The 17502-nt window shown below is 43.2% G+C and overlaps 3 protein-coding genes across 4 annotated transcripts in view; 2 read left to right on the forward strand and 1 right to left on the reverse strand.

Moving 5' to 3' along the window:
• PHF12 (PHD finger protein 12) overlaps positions 1–17502 on the forward strand; it is a 41963-nt gene that overhangs the window by 770 nt on the left and 23691 nt on the right. The window contains exon 2 of one of the 2 annotated variants that reach the window (XM_069482220.1): positions 508–689. In XM_069482220.1, coding sequence (XP_069338321.1) covers positions 508–689 — 182 coding nt within the window. Of the gene's footprint in view, positions 1–334; positions 690–17502 lie in introns of those variants that run through there. The other variant, XM_069482219.1, reaches the window with a different exon arrangement.
• LOC138391952 (large ribosomal subunit protein eL32-like) lies at positions 10239–10717 on the forward strand. Its single transcript, XM_069482130.1, is given in 2 exon segments — positions 10239–10397; positions 10400–10717. Coding segments are annotated over 2 exon segments (477 nt in total).
• ERAL1 (Era like 12S mitochondrial rRNA chaperone 1) overlaps positions 14805–17502 on the reverse strand; it is a 64954-nt gene continuing 62256 nt past the window's right edge. The window contains exon 11 of the transcript XR_011234888.1: positions 14805–14884. The gene's annotated coding sequence lies outside the window, so the exon portion shown is untranslated. The remainder of the gene's footprint in view (positions 14885–17502) is intronic.

Here is a 17502-nt window from a genome sequence, read left to right on the forward strand (position 1 = left end):
TCTTTGCAATTCGAGGGGCTGTGCTCAGCCTCCGAGGACGTTTGCAGCAGTTTCACCTACCCGCCGCCCTCGATTCGTTCTCCCGAGGCGCCAGCCCACTCCATCTCGTTGCACCGGCGGTCCTCCCCACCCCCTTCTTGTCGGCCCTTTTGTGCTTCCCCCAGCACGTCCGGGTACCGGGCTCGGGCCTCTCCCGAGCTGGGCTTTGGAGTCCCCCACTGTCCATACAAGGAAGTGGCGAGAAGGGAACCGCGCACCCTCTCCCCATCCCCCTACCCTTGATCCTCCCCATTTGGAAGAAGCTGTTCTCGTTGTTGTGCTGCAGGAACGCGGTTAGGGTGGGCTCCCCCTGGTTCCGGGGGCTGAAAGGTTCTGGGAGCAGCCTGGATGGGAGGAAGAAGGACAAAAGGGGGGAGAGGGGTGGGTGACGGAGAAGCCGCGCCGGGGGGGCGACGGACCGCCCGGGAGCTCCGAGTGTGCACACACGCCGTTTGTATGTGTGTGCAGCAAATCCAAGCTCTGCTGGCTCCCCCCAAGACGGACGAGGCAGAAAAGCGGAGTCGGAAGCCTGAGAAGGAGCCTCGGAGAAGCGGCAGGGCCACCAACCACGACAGCTGCGATAGCTGCAAGGAAGGTGGAGATCTCCTATGCTGCGACCACTGCCCGGCCGCCTTCCACCTCCAATGCTGGTAAGGTCTGGGGACCCCTTTGGATCCCTTTGGCGGACCGTTCTCGGCACATTCCTTCACCCGGCCTGCTCCTGCCTGCCGAAATAACGGGCGCTTGCAGCCGCTAGCTGACTTTCTGCAGCCGCTGGGGCGAGTGCCTCCCCGCCCCTAGGTGTCTGCCGGGATCTGACCGTTTTGGGGGGGAGGAACAGCGGAGGGTCCGGACCCCGAAGTGGGGGTTGGGAGGAGTGAGGAGAACCCCATCTGGGATTGGAAGTCGCTGGGGAGCCGGGACATAGCCGGCAGGGCACGGCGGGCGGTGGCGGGGGAGGAAGGGGAGGAGCTCCGGGCCCAGTGCCGCTTGCCTGCCCGCGCGCCCGCTGTCCTCGGGGCTTCTGCCCGGCCGGGCTCTCCTCGGGGTGGGTGCGCGGAGCCCTCGGCCGCGGGAGCTGCCCTGGTCCAGACCCTGGCGACCGGGCGCTTGCGGCTGTGGAAGAAATAATGGAGGGTGTCTCTTGAGTCCGCCTCTTCTTTGCCTCTCTGTTTACAATATGGCGACCTGCCTTTAAATTATATTTTTATTCTCAGCGCCATTTTGGCTGCATATATAATTTGCAAACGTTTACCGGGGAACGGTGAGGGCAGCCCCGGAGTCCTTTTTGCAGAAGCTCCTCGGGGGCCCAGGCTGGGATCTCGCCGCTTTGGTCCCCTTTCTCTGCCTCGGCTTGCCCCCTGTTGCCTCTCGGAGCTGCCCCCTCCTCCCTCCTCCCTCTTCTCTCCCTGCGCTGCTGCCTCTTAGGAAATCGGCCCGGGTTAGACAATTAAAATTGCCCTTGGGCGCCTATTTCACTTCTCCGCTCTGGATCGGCGAGCCCTTTGCCGCAAAATTCTTTGCTGCTGGGGCAAGATTGTGTGCGGTGGCTCCGGAAAGGCATTTTTAAGGAGCTGGGAGCTGGAAAGCCGTGCGCTTTTTTTTCTTCCTTACTGAACGGGAGGGGAGGGGAAAAACCGAAGAGAGAGGGAGGGACCTGGGTTGATCGCCCGCTGCTTGATCCTCCTCAGCAGCTCAGCCCAGAACAATCCGGCAAAGAAGAGTTTAAACTCTAGCTTCTGCCGGGAGAAATGAGCTCTGCCCTCCACAAAAGTCCCACATCTGCGCAGCAAACCCAGATTTCATCTTGTTCTAATGGGTTTTGTTCTGTTGTTCAGCAACAGTTGACTGAGGCAGGCATTGGAGAAAGGAAGGAGAGGGGACTGTTTTGTTTCTTCCCATCCATTTTTTGATATTGCCTTTTTTAGCTCTTTGGTTTTCTTTCTTTCTTTCTTTTTAAAGGGGGAGGAGGAATTTCCCATAAGGTCTCTTCACAGTCCATTCACATTCCATCTCTCGGTTTGTGGAATAGTGCCTACTGTATATTTGTACTAATTGCAGGTTTTGGAACACTTATTAGACAGATGACTGATACTGGGCAAATTAAGTCTGTGGTCAGAAGTTATGTAGGAAGCATCCATTACCATTCCCAAGATACTTTTGCCCAGGAGGGTACCCCATCTGGGCTTGTAATGTTGCAGGGACAAAAATGATTATCCTGGAGGAAGCTTTGCTGCTGGCTTTAAAATTTTTATTATGAAATGACTAATACCAACAGAGTCTGTGATTTTTAGCCCTTACTTCCATTAAGGTGTAATCCACCTGGAAGAAATATCTCTGGTCAAATTTCAGGCACAGAAGAGATCTGTACCTGAACATGCTGTGTTGCTTACCAGTTATTCCCAGTTGCTTGCTTTTTTTTTTTTAATTGTGCTTGTTTAATACATACACTAGGACTGAGTTGTATACTTCTAGATTTAAAGTTAAGGGCTAATCTTTTACCCCTAGCATGAAGTTGGTGTTAACTGTGATTGTTGACTTTGATGTTGAGTGTCAATTTTATACATTTTATATTATCTTTCGTTTCATTTGTTTAATAAAGCTGAAATTATTTATTAGAAATCTCAGGCATGGGGAAAGTGTGCTGTTTTTCCTGAGATTGGGCTTTTAAACTCTAAAACCTAACCTCTGAATCTTTTAATTAGATGAGTCTAAGTCTAGTCAAGTTGTAACAATTAACAGTTTCCATTTTAGCGGAAAGAGACAAGGAGGAACTTTTAGCTCTTCAGGCTTGCCCAGACTACATTTCATTGAATACTTTTTTTTTTTGAGGCGATGAATGGGAACTGGTAATCAGAGATTTGCAAATAGTAGTAAATGAAGTAGGGCTTGTTTAACATCTCCAGTTCTCCCTTTGAAGATGCCAGTACTGAATGTACCATTGACTTATCAGAGTTATTATCTAAATCACAAACTGTTGTAGATACTGGTATAAAGGCAGGAAGTCTTCTTTTAAATAAGAATTCCCAAGATGAGTTTCATTCAGGAAGTGAGGCCTATCCCACTTTCCTGCTTCCTAACCCACACTCTTTCCAGCAAGAGTGAAGTACTTCATTAACCATAATAGTTAGGTCAAGTAGTTAATATCTCAAAACATTTTGATTCCTGGGTGTGTTTTCATTAATTTGTCTGGTTGTTACTTGTACCATATGAGAGCAAGTTTAGGCGATATGACAGTATTTTCTCTTGCTTCCCTTTTTAGCTGGCTAAGACAATTATTTAGATAAGCATAGTAATGATACAGTCCCTCATGTACAGAATGTATAAGAGTGGAGTTAGAAATTTGCAGATGCTGTCGATCATACTTGCAGTGCTGCTGTGTTCTCCCTTCAAAGTTCCGTAACATAAGTCCTTTTCAGTCTCTTAAGTTTGCCTTGCCAGTCTGCCTCACCGTGAACAGGATCCAATAAAATGTTCCAGAAGTCACTGTAGGCAAACTTTACCTCCTGGGTTAACTGACATAGCCGTAAACCACAGGGGATTTTTCTAAGATAAACTACTGGAGGAAATGACTGGTCAAATAAGCTGTTTTAATTGTTCTGTCTTTTCTCAGGGGCCAGTGCTCTGTACAAGGCGCACATCATCTCTTCCCAATTAGACTGGGAGCCCTATTTCTGGGTTTTCTGTAATGATCCTCTGGATGAGAGAATGAATTATCCTGTCCTCAGTACTGTGACCTCATCAAAGAATTAAACTTGAGGAGCTGATGTCTTTGTATTTGTTTAAGTGATAGTGTAATCATTTTATCCAAGTTTAACTGGTTTATCAATTATTCAGAGTGATAGTAGGGGGTTACTAAATCTGCCTCTGGAGAATGGGAAAGAGATATGTTTTTAAGTGTTCCCTAGTGTGCCTGACCTTTTTCATAATTGTCATGCTGCTGTAAGTTGAGCTTTCTGAAAATTCTAGGTCTCCATGGACTGTCCCTAAAAATCTGTTAAAAATTAGAGTAACTGGTGGAGCTTTAGTTGCCACTGGCCCATCTTTCTGCTGGAGATGGGTGGGATTGTTGTCACTGATAGCGTGAATACCATAGGGCACCAGTAATGAGAATGGTGAAACTGGCTGGTTTCCTCTGATTGCTTTGTCATGGCATTTTGCTCCAAACAGACTGAGGGACCAAAATGGTCTGACTGAGAAGTGCATCTATCTCAGCCGACCTCAGCATGGTCCCTTCCCGTCAGACAGATTTCTGTAGCATTTGCCTCCGCATGTTATATTTGGAATTTTGGCCGGCTTTCCTCTCTCTGGTGTTGGCAGCAAGATCCAAAATGAGGTTTTCGAAGAATGAGAGTAAAAAGGTCTCTGTGCACAGGCAAAACTAAGCTCAGCTTGGAGTTTTGCATATTTAATTTTCATTGAGTCATAACAAAGGTTTCACACATGGAATAGGAAACTGCCTTACAGAAAATCTTTGCTGTCTGAACTTTAAAGGAGGCGGTTTTTCTGATTTTGTTGTGTTTAGCTCCTCATTAGAATAATATCAGGCAAGTGGCAAATTAAAATAAATTTATTTTAACGTTGTCTTATGAATCTGTTGTTTTTGACATTGTAAGTGTTTAGAAGCCTCGCACTGATGGAATTGGAGGTGACAATGTCTGGATTCCCTCCCCTTACTCTGCCCCATCAATAGTGAAATGATTCCACAATAAACAAACCTAATTTGGTTTTGTGTTTATTTTATCTACTTATTTGTTTTGCATTTTCTGTGTTGCATTAGAATCTAGATGTGTGGGGAGTATATTCAGGGCAACTTTTCAATGTGTGCTCCTCCCAGGGGGAATACAAAAAAATCTAGGTGTGCAGTGTTGTCTTTAAATGGTCCATCTAAACATGGAAGGTCCAATAATGTTCAGCTTTAATTCGGGTTTAAATGCATGCTTCTTAAACTTAATGTGGAGCTCAGTGGCTAATTCTGGTGAAATGAGTACAAGTATCAGAAATATTAAAAATGGAAAAGGAGGTAATACTCCTGAAAGGTGACAGTTTTGTATAACTTAAGTACTTAGTGGTGCAGTTGTGAGAAATTTTTCATTTTGGGTCTGTCCCAGAATTACCATACTCAATGAAAGGTGGGATGTGGTTACAATCTCATCAATCTCCTGGTGTTCCTTAAGGCTCTCAAAGTACTTTATGAATGGGCTCCACTAATAGATTAGGACAATTTTGGCCTTTGTAAATGACTTGTGTATTCTTTAGAGACATAAAGGTACAAAAGACATGTTTAGGTACTGCTTTCATTTGAATCTGGAGATGAAATTCATGTTGATCTGTTATAAGTTCTTGGTTAAGTATGCCTCCAAGATTATTTTTTTAAAGCCAAACCAGAGGGATGTTCAATAATTTTCTAACTTTAACTTAAAAGGGATTCAAGTAGTCACCACCACGTGTTAAATAAAACACACTGGTTTTTGTTAACTTCTAAGTAAAAGTACAAGTGGTACATAAAATTACTCAAAGAGGCTCAGTGAACCTTTTCAAGGTTCATCCTTGTAGTATTTATCAGTAATTCATTCCTTTTTATAGCTAAACAATTTTTCATTGTATGGATATACCACATTTCATCTGTTTATCAGTTGACGGACATTTGGGTTGTGTCCACTTTTTGTTCTTGTGAATAATGATGTCATAAACATTTGGGTGCAAGTTTTTGTGTGAACATATGTTTTTCTTGGATGTACCCCTAGAGGTGGAATTGCTAAGTCTATGGTAACTCTTATGTTTAACTTTATGAGGAACTACCTATTTTCCAAAGTGTCTGCATCATTTCACTTTCCCACTAGTAGGTTCCAATTTTTCCACATCCTCGACAACACTTGTTATTATCTGCTTTCTTGATTAAAGCCATCCTAGTGGGCATGAAGTGGTATCTCATTGTGGTTTTGAATCAAATTTCCCTGATGGCTAATGATGTTAAACATCTTTTCATGTGCTTATTGGCCATTGGACCTTTTTTTGTGGAGAAATATCTATTCAGGCCCTTTGTGCATTTTTAGTTGGGTTATTTGGTTTTTTATTGAGTTGTAAGAGTTTTGTTTTTTCTTTTCTTTTTTTTTTTTTTTTTTTTTTGAGACAGAGTCTCACTCTGTTGCCCAGGCTAGAGTGCCGTGGCGTCAGCCTAGCTCACAGCAACCTCAAACTCCTGGGCTGGAGCAATCCTCCTGCCTCAGCCTCCCGAGTAGCTGGGACTACAGACATGCGCCACCATGCCCGCCTAATTTTTTCTATATATATTTTTAGCTGTCCATATAATTTCTTTCTATTTTTAGTAGAGACGGGGTCTCGCTCTTGCTCAGGCTGGTCTTGAACTTCTGAGCTCAAATAATCCTCCCACCTCGGCCTCCCAGAGTGCTAGGATTACTTGAATTGTAAGAGTTTTTTTCTATGTTCTAGATCTAAGTCCTTTGTCAGATATGATTTGCAAGTATTCTCCCATTCTGTGAGTTGTCTTTTCACTTCTCTTGTCTTTTTTATTTTTCTTTATTTTTGAGTCTTACCTAGAAAAAGATGGTTGATTTAAGCACAGTTTAGTATCTATGCCTATCTATCTAATGACTGTGAGTGAAGTTTCTTCTGTGAGCTCTAGTCAGGATGATACATTGCAGTGAAGAGATCCTTACAGTTGGTATGTTGCTATTTCAACTTTTGTGGGTGACCCCTCCTAACAAAGAAGTCTAAGGCTAGACTTCCTAGAGGAAGTATTAAAAAATGCACCACCTGCCTTTAGGCAGGATGCCCACCTGGCACCCACCAGCCCCAATTGAAAATTTCTGTGTATAGGCACTTCTCATACTTGGAGACCCCTAGCTTAAGAAGGAAGATTTTAATTGTCTCAGTTTGATATAACTGGTTTCTTTTGAACCTGGTTAACAAGAACAAAAAGTTGTTTATACACTGCAGTGAACTCACCTGTTTATATGTGTCTTTATGTAATCCTAGATAGCAGTAAATAGGGAGACAGAGTGCAGAGAATATTTGCCTGGTGGTTTTATATAGCTTATAAAAAGAAGCAGTCTGTTTTCATGCTCCCAAGAGGATTTTTGCTACCTACAAATGCAGATGTCCTGCTTCTTAATAGAAATGGGTAGATCTTTTCTCCTATAAGTGAAAGGTAATAGAAAATAGATGAAGCTGACTATTGTGTGCTTTTTATTATGGGTAAGAGTGTTGAAATCCATCTCTGAACTTTCTTGTCCCACCCCCAGCACATACACAATTCCTTGGGTATATGGTTAAGTAGGCCACCTTGGTAGAAGATTCTGTTTGGCATTATGATGGCCCTTACTATGTTAATGCAGCACAGGCTTCTGAAAATACATTCATGTTTTAAGGTGCCAGAGTTTTAAGTCATTAGAACAGAAAAAAAAAAAAAATGTCTGTTTTCCACCCTCCACAGGGTTCCTCCTTTGACTTAGAGGCCCCAGGGAATACAACATGGCCAGCTGCATTGCCATTCAATGAGTGACACTTAGAAGAGCACCTCTGCATAATGCCAGTCTCCTGAGAGACATAGGACAGGGGTAGGGCTGTCCCTCTGCCAGTTTCCTGAAAGAGGAGGACACTGTATTCCGTGCAAGTCCTAGACCGAATTTCAGAAAGGCACTTCGGTATTTCAGATTTGTCACCATACCCAGGACACATGCACAGGTCACTAGCTGACTACTTTTCCCATACCTTTAGAGCAGTTAAGAATGAGAAGGTAACTCCTTTTTCTGCCTGCCATTTCCATATATCAAAATCCTCATCTTTTAAGCCTAAGGTTGTTTCTAAATCTAGGTCTCAGCAAATGAGAACCAAGATGAGGTTTTAGAACATTTATGTGGGAGGCAAAAGCTGAGGGGTATAATAGACACTAATGAAAGGAGAAGTCATTGAGTTGACCCGTCAGCAAGAAGGAACTTGACTGCTACATAGATCTGTTGTGGAATTCACAATAAACAAATTCCAAATGCACCTTGCAGATTGGTGAGATTTTCTAAGTAATAAAAAACTTGACTCACTCATTCAAAGAGTGAGTCCCTTTTGCTGTGCTCCCTACTTTCCCTTTTGCTATGGTCGTTCTACGTAAATGCTCACTAAACTACTTGAAAACCAGAGGCTGACCCATTTCCTCTTCTCACTGCTGCGTAATACCTATGGTATTACAGATGAGAGACGTGCAAAGATAAACACTGGTTGGGGAACAGAAATGATATCTGGGTTATTCTAAGTAGATGATACCTTTGTTAACACACACACAAGGTGACAGTTCCTTCTCCCCTAATTACCTTTGCTTTCCTTTGTGTTAATTACCTTGGTGTTTAATTTTTGCCCTTCCCCTGTTTTTTGACAAATTATATAGGCTATCTCCCAGGAAATGTTTCCCAGTCTTGACAAAAGACATAGAGTAACAGCAGGACAGGGAGAAACTCCATGCCTGAACCTAGTGTCAGTCTTTCCCACTGATCTGGGCTCTGCATGAGGCTCTTTTTGAAATAAGCTTGAGTGAGCCAGAGAGGACACTCCATAAGGTTTGAATTTAACCACAGCCCAAAGACATCACTTTTTCTCCAGGCCAGGCAGGGTTGGGGAAACCTCTCAGAATTACTAGCAAGCTTGAGTTCCAGGTGGAACCCTGTCTATGGCAGCAAAAACACACTTGCATGCTTTTACTCAGCTGTGATCCTCAGAGGGATGTTGAATATTATTTTCTCCTGTCTGCATTTGTGTAGCAAAGCCAGTGAAATACACAGAACTTCGAGTGAGTTTTAAAAAGTCCCTGCATTATGAAATCTGGCAATGCAGACCTACCCTTACTTTTCTTGCCGCCACCCTTGGGCTCCTGTGATGAGCTGGGAGCTTTTTAATTCCCATGTTCACTGGACCATCAGACAAGAGTTCTGCTGATTTTAAGTTTTAACGAAGCTTTGAAAACATAAGAGAGAAACTACAGTGAACTTTTTCATTTGACAGTCATCAATTATTGGTCAGAATGCATTATAAAAATTCTACTCAATCTCACTAAATGTGTCTAAACCTAAAACTTTTCATAGTTCTACACATAGGTTGGCTGTATTTAACTTTCTTTTATCTTGCTTTCCATTTTTGAAAAAGCATCCTCTTAAATATAGGGAGAATTCTGTCACTAATTTTGACTTTTTGATGAGTGTTTTGCTTTATCCCTCCTTTGTGGTCCTAGTGGTTTTGTCTGGCATAGGTGACACTTAGCCATTCTAATTTAGCAAACTGTCTACCAAAGGAAATGCCTAATTCTATGATATCAGACATCTTTGACTGCAGGCTGTGGTTTGTTGGTGTTGAAGTAGGCTAAATGTTGAGAAAAATGTCTGCAGTTTATTTAAGTTATAGCAAGTAACTCATGTCCAAAGCGGATATGCTTGCTGCATTTCTTAGAGGGCTTTCCTCAAATCTTACTATCTGTGTGCATACATGTAGACCTTTAGGGTAATCATTCTTTGGTTAAGGACCATCTGAGAGAAAAGCGGACCAAGGGGAAAAAATACGGCTCTCTATCTCTGAAAAATATATTCAACTCCTAAATAGGTCACTGGGGATATAACTGAAGGCTTGGGAAGCCCAAGTCAGCACTTAGCTGTGGCATCAAACCACGACAGCACGGTTTAACAGCATGCCCAAGAGATTACTTCGGTTCTGTAGGGTGGGGCGCTTTGAGGTTTATGAGTAGAACTGGGGGATGGGAGAGGGTAATGCTAAAAGAAGGAGGGAATGAGCCCAATGCTGTTTTGGCTCAAATGATACTATTTTCCCACCTTCCTTTTCTAATAGGCTCTGTCAAGGGGGAGGATAAATGAAGCAGAAATTCCTCCTTAGGGAAAGGCAGCTGGGTCCTAAGTAGAAACCTGCTCCCTCGATTTAGTTGGGTTTTAAGTAAAGACATTGTTAGTGTTTTTTATTTTCTAACTCTTTGTAGAATTTTAAGTTCAATAGCTATAAACTATAAACTGGCCCAAATTCCTGAGCTGTGTCTGCAAGAAGTGTTGCCTGATTATTCCCTTTTTTTGATAGTCCACTAAAATTTGACAATAGAACAGTGTCCAGTTTTCCATGTCTCTGAGACTTTTCTAGAATACACAGTTGATTCTTCTTTCCAATGGAATGTTCCCTAAGAGTGTTAGAAAATGACTACTGTCCTCTCTCTTCTTGGTGCTGCCTATGGAGGTGGCAGCCATCTCCTATTCGGCATCCTGGCCACCCTCAGACCTCTTATGAAGCCCAAGATCGTCAAAAAGAGGACCAAGAACTTTATCCAGCACCAGTCAGACTGATACGTCAAAATTTTAATCACAACTGGCAGAAACCCAGAGGTATTATAGACAACAAGATTTTGAGAAGATTCAAGGGCCAGATCTTGATGCCCAACATTGGTTATGGGAGCAACAGGAAAACAAAGCACATGCTGCCCAGTGGTTTCCACAAGTTCCTGATCCACAACGTCAAGAAGCTGGAAGTGTTGCTGATGTGCAACAAATGTTACTGTGCGGAGTTTGCTCATAATGTTTACTCCAAGAACCGCAAAGCCATTGTGGAAAGAGCAGCCCAGCTGGCCATCAGAGTCACCTATCTCAATGCCAGGCTGTACAGTGAAGAAAATGAATAGACAGCTCGTGTGCACATTTGATTTGTGTTTAAATAAAACCATACAAACTGCCCCCCCAGCCCCTCCCGAAAGAAAGAAAATGACTACTGAGACCAGAATGTTGACCCTTTTCCAAAGCATGTGGGCTCCAGCATCTATCACGAGGTGAATGTATGAAGCCACTTTTTAAAATGTTTGTGGCCAGCCCGTCTTCCATTGTAGAGAAGCCAGAATTGCAAGAATAGCCAAACTGGGCTAGTGATAGATCAGGCCCTGTGGCACTGGGGCTCCGCTTGCACAAAAGTTGGCAGAGGGAAACACCTGCTATAACTGTTGGTGCTCTACCCTCCCTCCCTTCTTTCCCTACACTAACTTATAACACTCCTCTCCAGGTGTCCTTTGCTGGGAGGATGCCACAAGCCAGCTCTACACAGAAGGCGATAAAACTTGGGGGCACAGTCAGCTAGTTTGAAAGGATTGTATGCCTGTGGAAGTGACGCAACTAGCTAAGATTCTCAATGGGGCATTTGTAGTGGCCTGGCACTTCATTGGTTTCCTTGTTAACACAGCCATGAGGCTTTGCATGAAAAAACCAGCAGTCCTTGCACTTTTTATGTACTTTGTGGCATTAGCTGTACTTGAGTCAGTAGCTAGGATGAAGAGGGAGTAAGGAATTAAGGTTTAGGGACTCTGTGAACTTTCAGTTTTCATCTCTTCAATATCCTTCAATATGGCCATCTTCCCTGCCTTTGGAAGGTAGGCCACACTTGAAGATAAAGCTGATGCCCATGTAAGTGTCCAGAGGAAGCTTGCTGTTTCTGCTGACATTTAAATTTCATTAAATTTTGTTCCCTCAAAGCATATACTCTTTCTGTGTTTTTTCCTTCCTTTCTTTCCTTCCTTCTTTCTTTTTCTTTCTTTCTCTTTGTTTCCAGAGATGGGGTCTTACTATGTTGCCTAGGCTGGTCTTGAACTCCTTGCCTTAAGCAATCCTCCCACCTCAGCCTCTGAAAGCACTGGGATTACAGATACGAGCCACCGCACCCAGCCTAACTTTACCCAGCACCTCTTAGCTTTTCCAGGACATAAGCTGGTTTCATTGTGTAACAGGCTGCTTTTCTGTGTGCATGGGTCCCTTTATAGATCAAGGTGGCTGCTGGGAGGCTGAGACATGATTGTGGTCCTGTCAGTGATCACCTTCACTCCCCATTTTGGCTAGTACCAACACGTTTTCTTTCTTGTTTGTTTTGTTTTGTTTTTTGAGACGGTGTCTCGCTCTGTCATCTGGGCTAGAGTGCCATATTGTCAGCCTATCTCACAGCAACCTCGAACTCCTGGGCTCAAGCAATTTTCCTGCCTCGGCCTCCCTAGTAGCTGGGACTACAGGGATGCACCACCACAGCCAGCTAATTTTTCTATTTTTATTAGAGATGGGGTCTCGCTCTTGCTTGGGCTGGTCTCAAACTCCTGAGCTCAAGCTATCCTCCCTTGGCCTCCCAGAGTGCTAGGATTACAGGCATGAGCCACGTCGCCCAGCCCCAACACGTTTTCAGAGGGCTGCAAGGCCAGTCTGAGGGAGAGTAGCATGTATTGTCTTTTGCAACTGGTCTTACACAATGCTGCTAAATATAATTGCAGGATTTTTATCTGGTAGTGGTCCTCAGATGGATGGATGAAACCCACGAACTGTGAAATTAAAAATCAAAACTGCTCAGTGCCATTGTTTGCTTGCTGAACACCTCGTCCCCCACCAAAAGAAGGTGGGGTGACGTACATATGATAGTGGTAGCAGAGAAATCTTTCTTAGTCCAACTGATAATTTATTTCAACTGCAACTGCCATAGATGGCTAGAGATCCTCTGATTCCTGGAAAATGATGGGTTCTGACAGGAGGGACCCTACCAGTTCATGTGACTGACCTTCTTTTGGAAGAGAATCCGAGTGGAAGGCTGTTGGTATATTGTGTACAGATATGCTGTTTGCATAGTGTTCCTGTTAAGTATTTGTATTAAATAGAATGTTTTATCAGCCTGGGAGGAGAAAATGGAGTGTGTTCTTTTTTAAATACTTTTCATCCACCTGCTTTCTTTTGTCCTAACACATAACAGCAAAGCTTTTAATTTGGTTAAGTGAAATTTTCATGTCTCTCAGGCTGCCATTGGCTCAAGTTTTAAAATGTCAGTGTCACTTAAGGGGATGGACAGTTGCAAGCCACACATCAGTAATTTCACATATTAAAAAAAAAAAAACAGGTTCAGAGCCCAACACCATTTTTATCTGTGTGTCGTAACACAAAAAAAGGTCTCTGGAATAAAAGGCAGTCTTTCTGCTTCCCGATCTCCCTTTCTCCCTCCACCTCTCCCCTCCTCCCTTTGTTCTCTTCTCCCCCTCCCCCTTCTCCCTTCCAGTTCCATATTGAAAAACTGCTTGTGCTGGATGGATAATTAACGCAGTGCTATAGAGCAACAGGTCCCACTGGCGGTGACTGAATCTGAAGTAAATGTTAATGTCGTGCAGGTTCACATGTATTAATAGGCAAGGGAGATGAGTGAGGTTAGATTCAGATCAGCCACACTAGTATATGACTTGAAATAGATCCTCTTAATTAGAGAGCCAAGAACCATGACAACTACCAACATCTTCCACCTGCAGTGGTGAGCTGCAGCCTCATTAGTGAATGAAAGGCATTCTAAATTAAAACTGGGTTCCATCCTTGAGCTGTGAGTTAGGATCATCTGGCTCTGGGCTTTGAATCTTTGACACGGAGAGGTCTGTCAGTGCGGGCATTACTGTTAGCTGAGAGGTGTGTGTGTGTAGTTTTCTCCTCGATGACTCCAGAAATAGACTGATCTAGACACCCTCATCAGCAATAAAGACTAGCCATTTGGATTTGTTTATGGGAGTCTAGATATATTGGAATCATGCTTGGCTTTAGGAAAGTTTTAATTTTGAAAAATTAATGCAATTGGTTTGTGTATAGACATTACCGTTAAGAATCTGTGGGCCCTCTGGGCCTCAGGAGAGCCACGTAAAACTCTGACAAGCATATCCTTCAGTTGAACGTGCAGTCTCTGAAGATTCAGAGCTTTATTGTTATGAACTATTTGATAGCTAACAGAAGATCTTTTAAGATCAGGTGGTGGTTAAAATAAATAGTCACTTTCTGGCCAGGAATTGCAGGCCAGGGCTTTTAAACAAATGACCTGGAAGGAAACTTATCTACAACGGTGAAGGTGGAAAGATATTCTGCAAAAGATGTGTGCTTAAAAGGCACTCTCTTCTCTGCCTGTGGAAAGGAGTGCCTATCTCATAGCATTGCGGGCCATATTTTTTTTGAATCCAGACAATAAAGTAATGGTCCTTGGCCTGTTGGCTAAAGAGCTACCAGTTTTCCAAGACAACTATTCTGGGAACATTTATTCCCAGGAAAAATGTACCCACTGCTAGAACCTTTTATCAGATTGTTTATAAAAATTCAGAAATACACCTGCTTCTGAAATTATGGATTCCTCCTGAACCCCTTGAGGTATTTCACTTCACTTAAAGCATCATTGGCTGAATTATCATCTGCTGAATAGCTCTGAATTATGAAAAGAGAGTAGGGAAAAGGGCATGGTCACTTTCAGGTACCAAATGACCAAACTTCTGGGGCTCTTCACTGATTCTGGCATCCATGAGCAGTTGAGTCCTATGTGGGTCTGTATGGCAAGAATCACTTTGTAGTTGATTGTATGTGATCTCATTACCAAGTGTCCTGTTCACTTTGTCTCTAGCTTGTGATCCCTGAAAGCAAGGACCATGTCTGAAATCCCAGTACTTACCACATTGTCTAGCATAAAATGAGCATCCAGTGAATGTTTGAGTGGATGAATGACGTAGGTCCTCTCTTCCCAAGTCTACTTTTATTTTTTTGAGACAGAGTCTTGCTCTGACGCCCAGGGTATAGTACAGTGGCATCATCATAGCTCACTGCAACCTCAAACTCCTGGACTCAAGCGATCCTCCTGCCTCAAGCCTCCTGAGTAGCTGGGACTGCAGGCACATGCCATCATACCCAGCTAATTTTTTCTATTTTTGGCAGAGAAGGGGTCTTGCTTTTGCTCAGGCTAGTCTCGAACTCCTAACCTCAAGGGATCCTCCTGCCTTGGCCTCCCAGAGTGCTAGGATTATAGGCGTGAGCCACCACGCCTAGCCAAGGCTACATTTTTTGATGGGATAGATAATAACTTATTTGGTTTGTGTTCATCCTCCAGTGTGGTACCTAGTCCATCGATAAGTAAGCAACGGGGACTCTATAAATATTGACTGATACAGAAGGAAATGCTCAGCCTTGAGATTAAGGAAAGTACCCCGATGGATATTCTGTTGTGTTCCCTAGAAATAAGAGAGCTACTAAAGGTTCTTAAAAAACAGCTTGGGCTCAAGATTTGAAAGAACCAGGAAACTCTGATTTGGATTCCAGTGTTGCTCCTTATTAGTTCTCATGGCTTTAGATAAGTTTGTTTCCTCACCTGTATCATGGGAATAAGAATTATCTTAGAGTGTGACAGTGAAGATTAAATAAGAGCATCTGTTAAAATACTTTGTGAACTGTAATGCACTAGATGTAAGATGAAGTTATCACTCTGCTATTTCTAGGCTTTAGTGATTCGGAAGCACATTGATGTCTTTACAGGCAGCACTGGCTCCTTATATAGTATTTTCATTGCTGAGTAGCTGAAACTCTGGTAGAGTAATCTCAGTGTTACCTGACTTTTAATGATTTATTTTTATTAGTATAAAGGATGGCTTCCAGCACTCTGCTTCATTGATAAATAGGGATGAGAGGGAGCTGGGGCAGATTCTTGTTTATCTCGACAGGCATATCATGATTTAAAGACTCTAGCATGCACATAATTGTTTCAGAGTTGCACACTAAGCTTATGGGAACACCATTCTTACGGGGAAGGAGCTTTGAGATGGGCAGCCGAGGTGAGGAAGTCTTCAGAATGAGTACTTGAGTACCCTGAGGCTACAGAATCTCCTTTCTCCCTAGAATCCTTTCCCTGTCGGCAGCATTTCTGATAATGGAGCAAAACAGCCTCTTTCAGAACTGGTTCCTGAGCTTACCTGAATGACAGTGTCTTTCCTGGAGCCATTTCATGAATCCTTTTCCTCTAGGAATTTGAGTTGAAAAGCTGCCTTCTGAATAGATTGAAAGAAGGCCGGGCGTGGTGGCTCATGCCTGTAATCCTAGCACTCTGGGAGGCCGAGGTGGGCGGATCGTTTGAGCTCAGGAGTTCGAGACCAGCCTGAGCAAGAGCGAGACCCCATCTCTACTAAAAATAGAAAGAAATTATATGGACAGCTAAAAATATATATAGAAAAAATTAGCCGGGCATGGTGGTGCATGCCTGTAGTCCCAGCTACTCGGGAGGCTGAGACAGGAGGATCGCTTGAGCCCAGGAGTTTGAGGTTGCTGTGAGCTAGGCTGACGCCACGGCACTCACTACTCACTCTAGCCTGGGCAACAGAGTGAGACTCTGTCTCAAAAAAAAAAAAAAAGAAAGAAAGAAAGAAATTGCTTGCAGCAGAGAGGAAACATGATCATGAGAAAGTTTTATGATGGGCTATGCCTGTGATGATCATTTTCTAGAAACTTAGACCCTCCTTTCCTATCCACCGCATCTTAGATATTACTGCCTTCTCTCAAGATACCATCTTTTTAAATTGCTTATTTCGAGATGCATGTTCTGTCTCTAAGAAAGCAGCAAATCTCAACAACTAAAGAAGTGATGGCCTCACTCATTTAAATGTTCTGTGTTCATCCTGGAGACAACACTAGGATTTCCTTGGACCACTCCCTAAATTCACAGCCCCCATCCCACATTTAGGGCAGACCTAGAAAAAAGGAACCTATGGGCCAGCCAGGTGTGGTGGCTCATGCCTGTAATCCGTGCACTCTGGGAGGGTGAGGCAGGAGGATTGCTTGAGGTTGGGAGTTTGAGACCAACCTGAGCAAGAGTGAGACCCTGCCTCTACAAAAAAATAGAAAATTTAGCTGGGCGAGGTGACGCGCCTGTAGTCCCAGTTACTTGGGAGGCTGAGGCAGGAAGATCGCTTGAGCCCAGGAGTTTGAGGTTGCTGTGAGCTATAATCACACCACTGCACTCTAGCCAGGGAGCTGGGTTGGCAGAGTGAGACTCTGTCTCAAAAAAAAAAAAAAAAAAAAAAAAAAAAAAAAAAAAAAAAAAAAAAAAAAAGGAACCTATGGCCATAATCTAGAATTCTAAGAAATGTGTATTCTCGAACTTGGTGTCTCTAAACGTGATCTGTTAGAAACCAACAAGGAATTGCTTTTTAGAGCCTCTTAATATAAGTTTTAAACATTTTACCTCTGTGTTAAGAAAGAGAAACAAGATTAAAAATCAAATTGTTTAAAGACAATTAAAATGAGTGGGGTGGAGTCATTCAGTATTTGAAGTTTAGGTTTGCAAGTATGGACTTTGACTCCCATGTCTTCTCATTGTTTTGTGACTTAGAAAACCCTAAGTAATTTCATATATGATTTAACCACCAAAACAAATGCCTGCCCAATTGCATTACCTTGCCTCATGGCTTTGGAGGGGTTATATTCACTTCTTAGAAGCCTATTCTTTTAGTGTTTCCCTAGTTCTTTAAAGTTTTAGTGCCTGGTACATGGCAGGCATTGTACATGGTGTGATGCTACAAAGGTAAATGAGTCATAGAGAAGGGGATTCAGGTACGTAATGGTTTGAGTACAGTATGGTGCAGAAGTGCTGTGGGGAACCAGAGGCTTAGAAAAA

The sequence above is a fragment of the Eulemur rufifrons genome, chromosome 9 (genome assembly GCF_041146395.1).
Source record: "Eulemur rufifrons isolate Redbay chromosome 9, OSU_ERuf_1, whole genome shotgun sequence".
NCBI classification, from domain to species: Eukaryota; Metazoa; Chordata; class Mammalia; order Primates; family Lemuridae; genus Eulemur; species Eulemur rufifrons.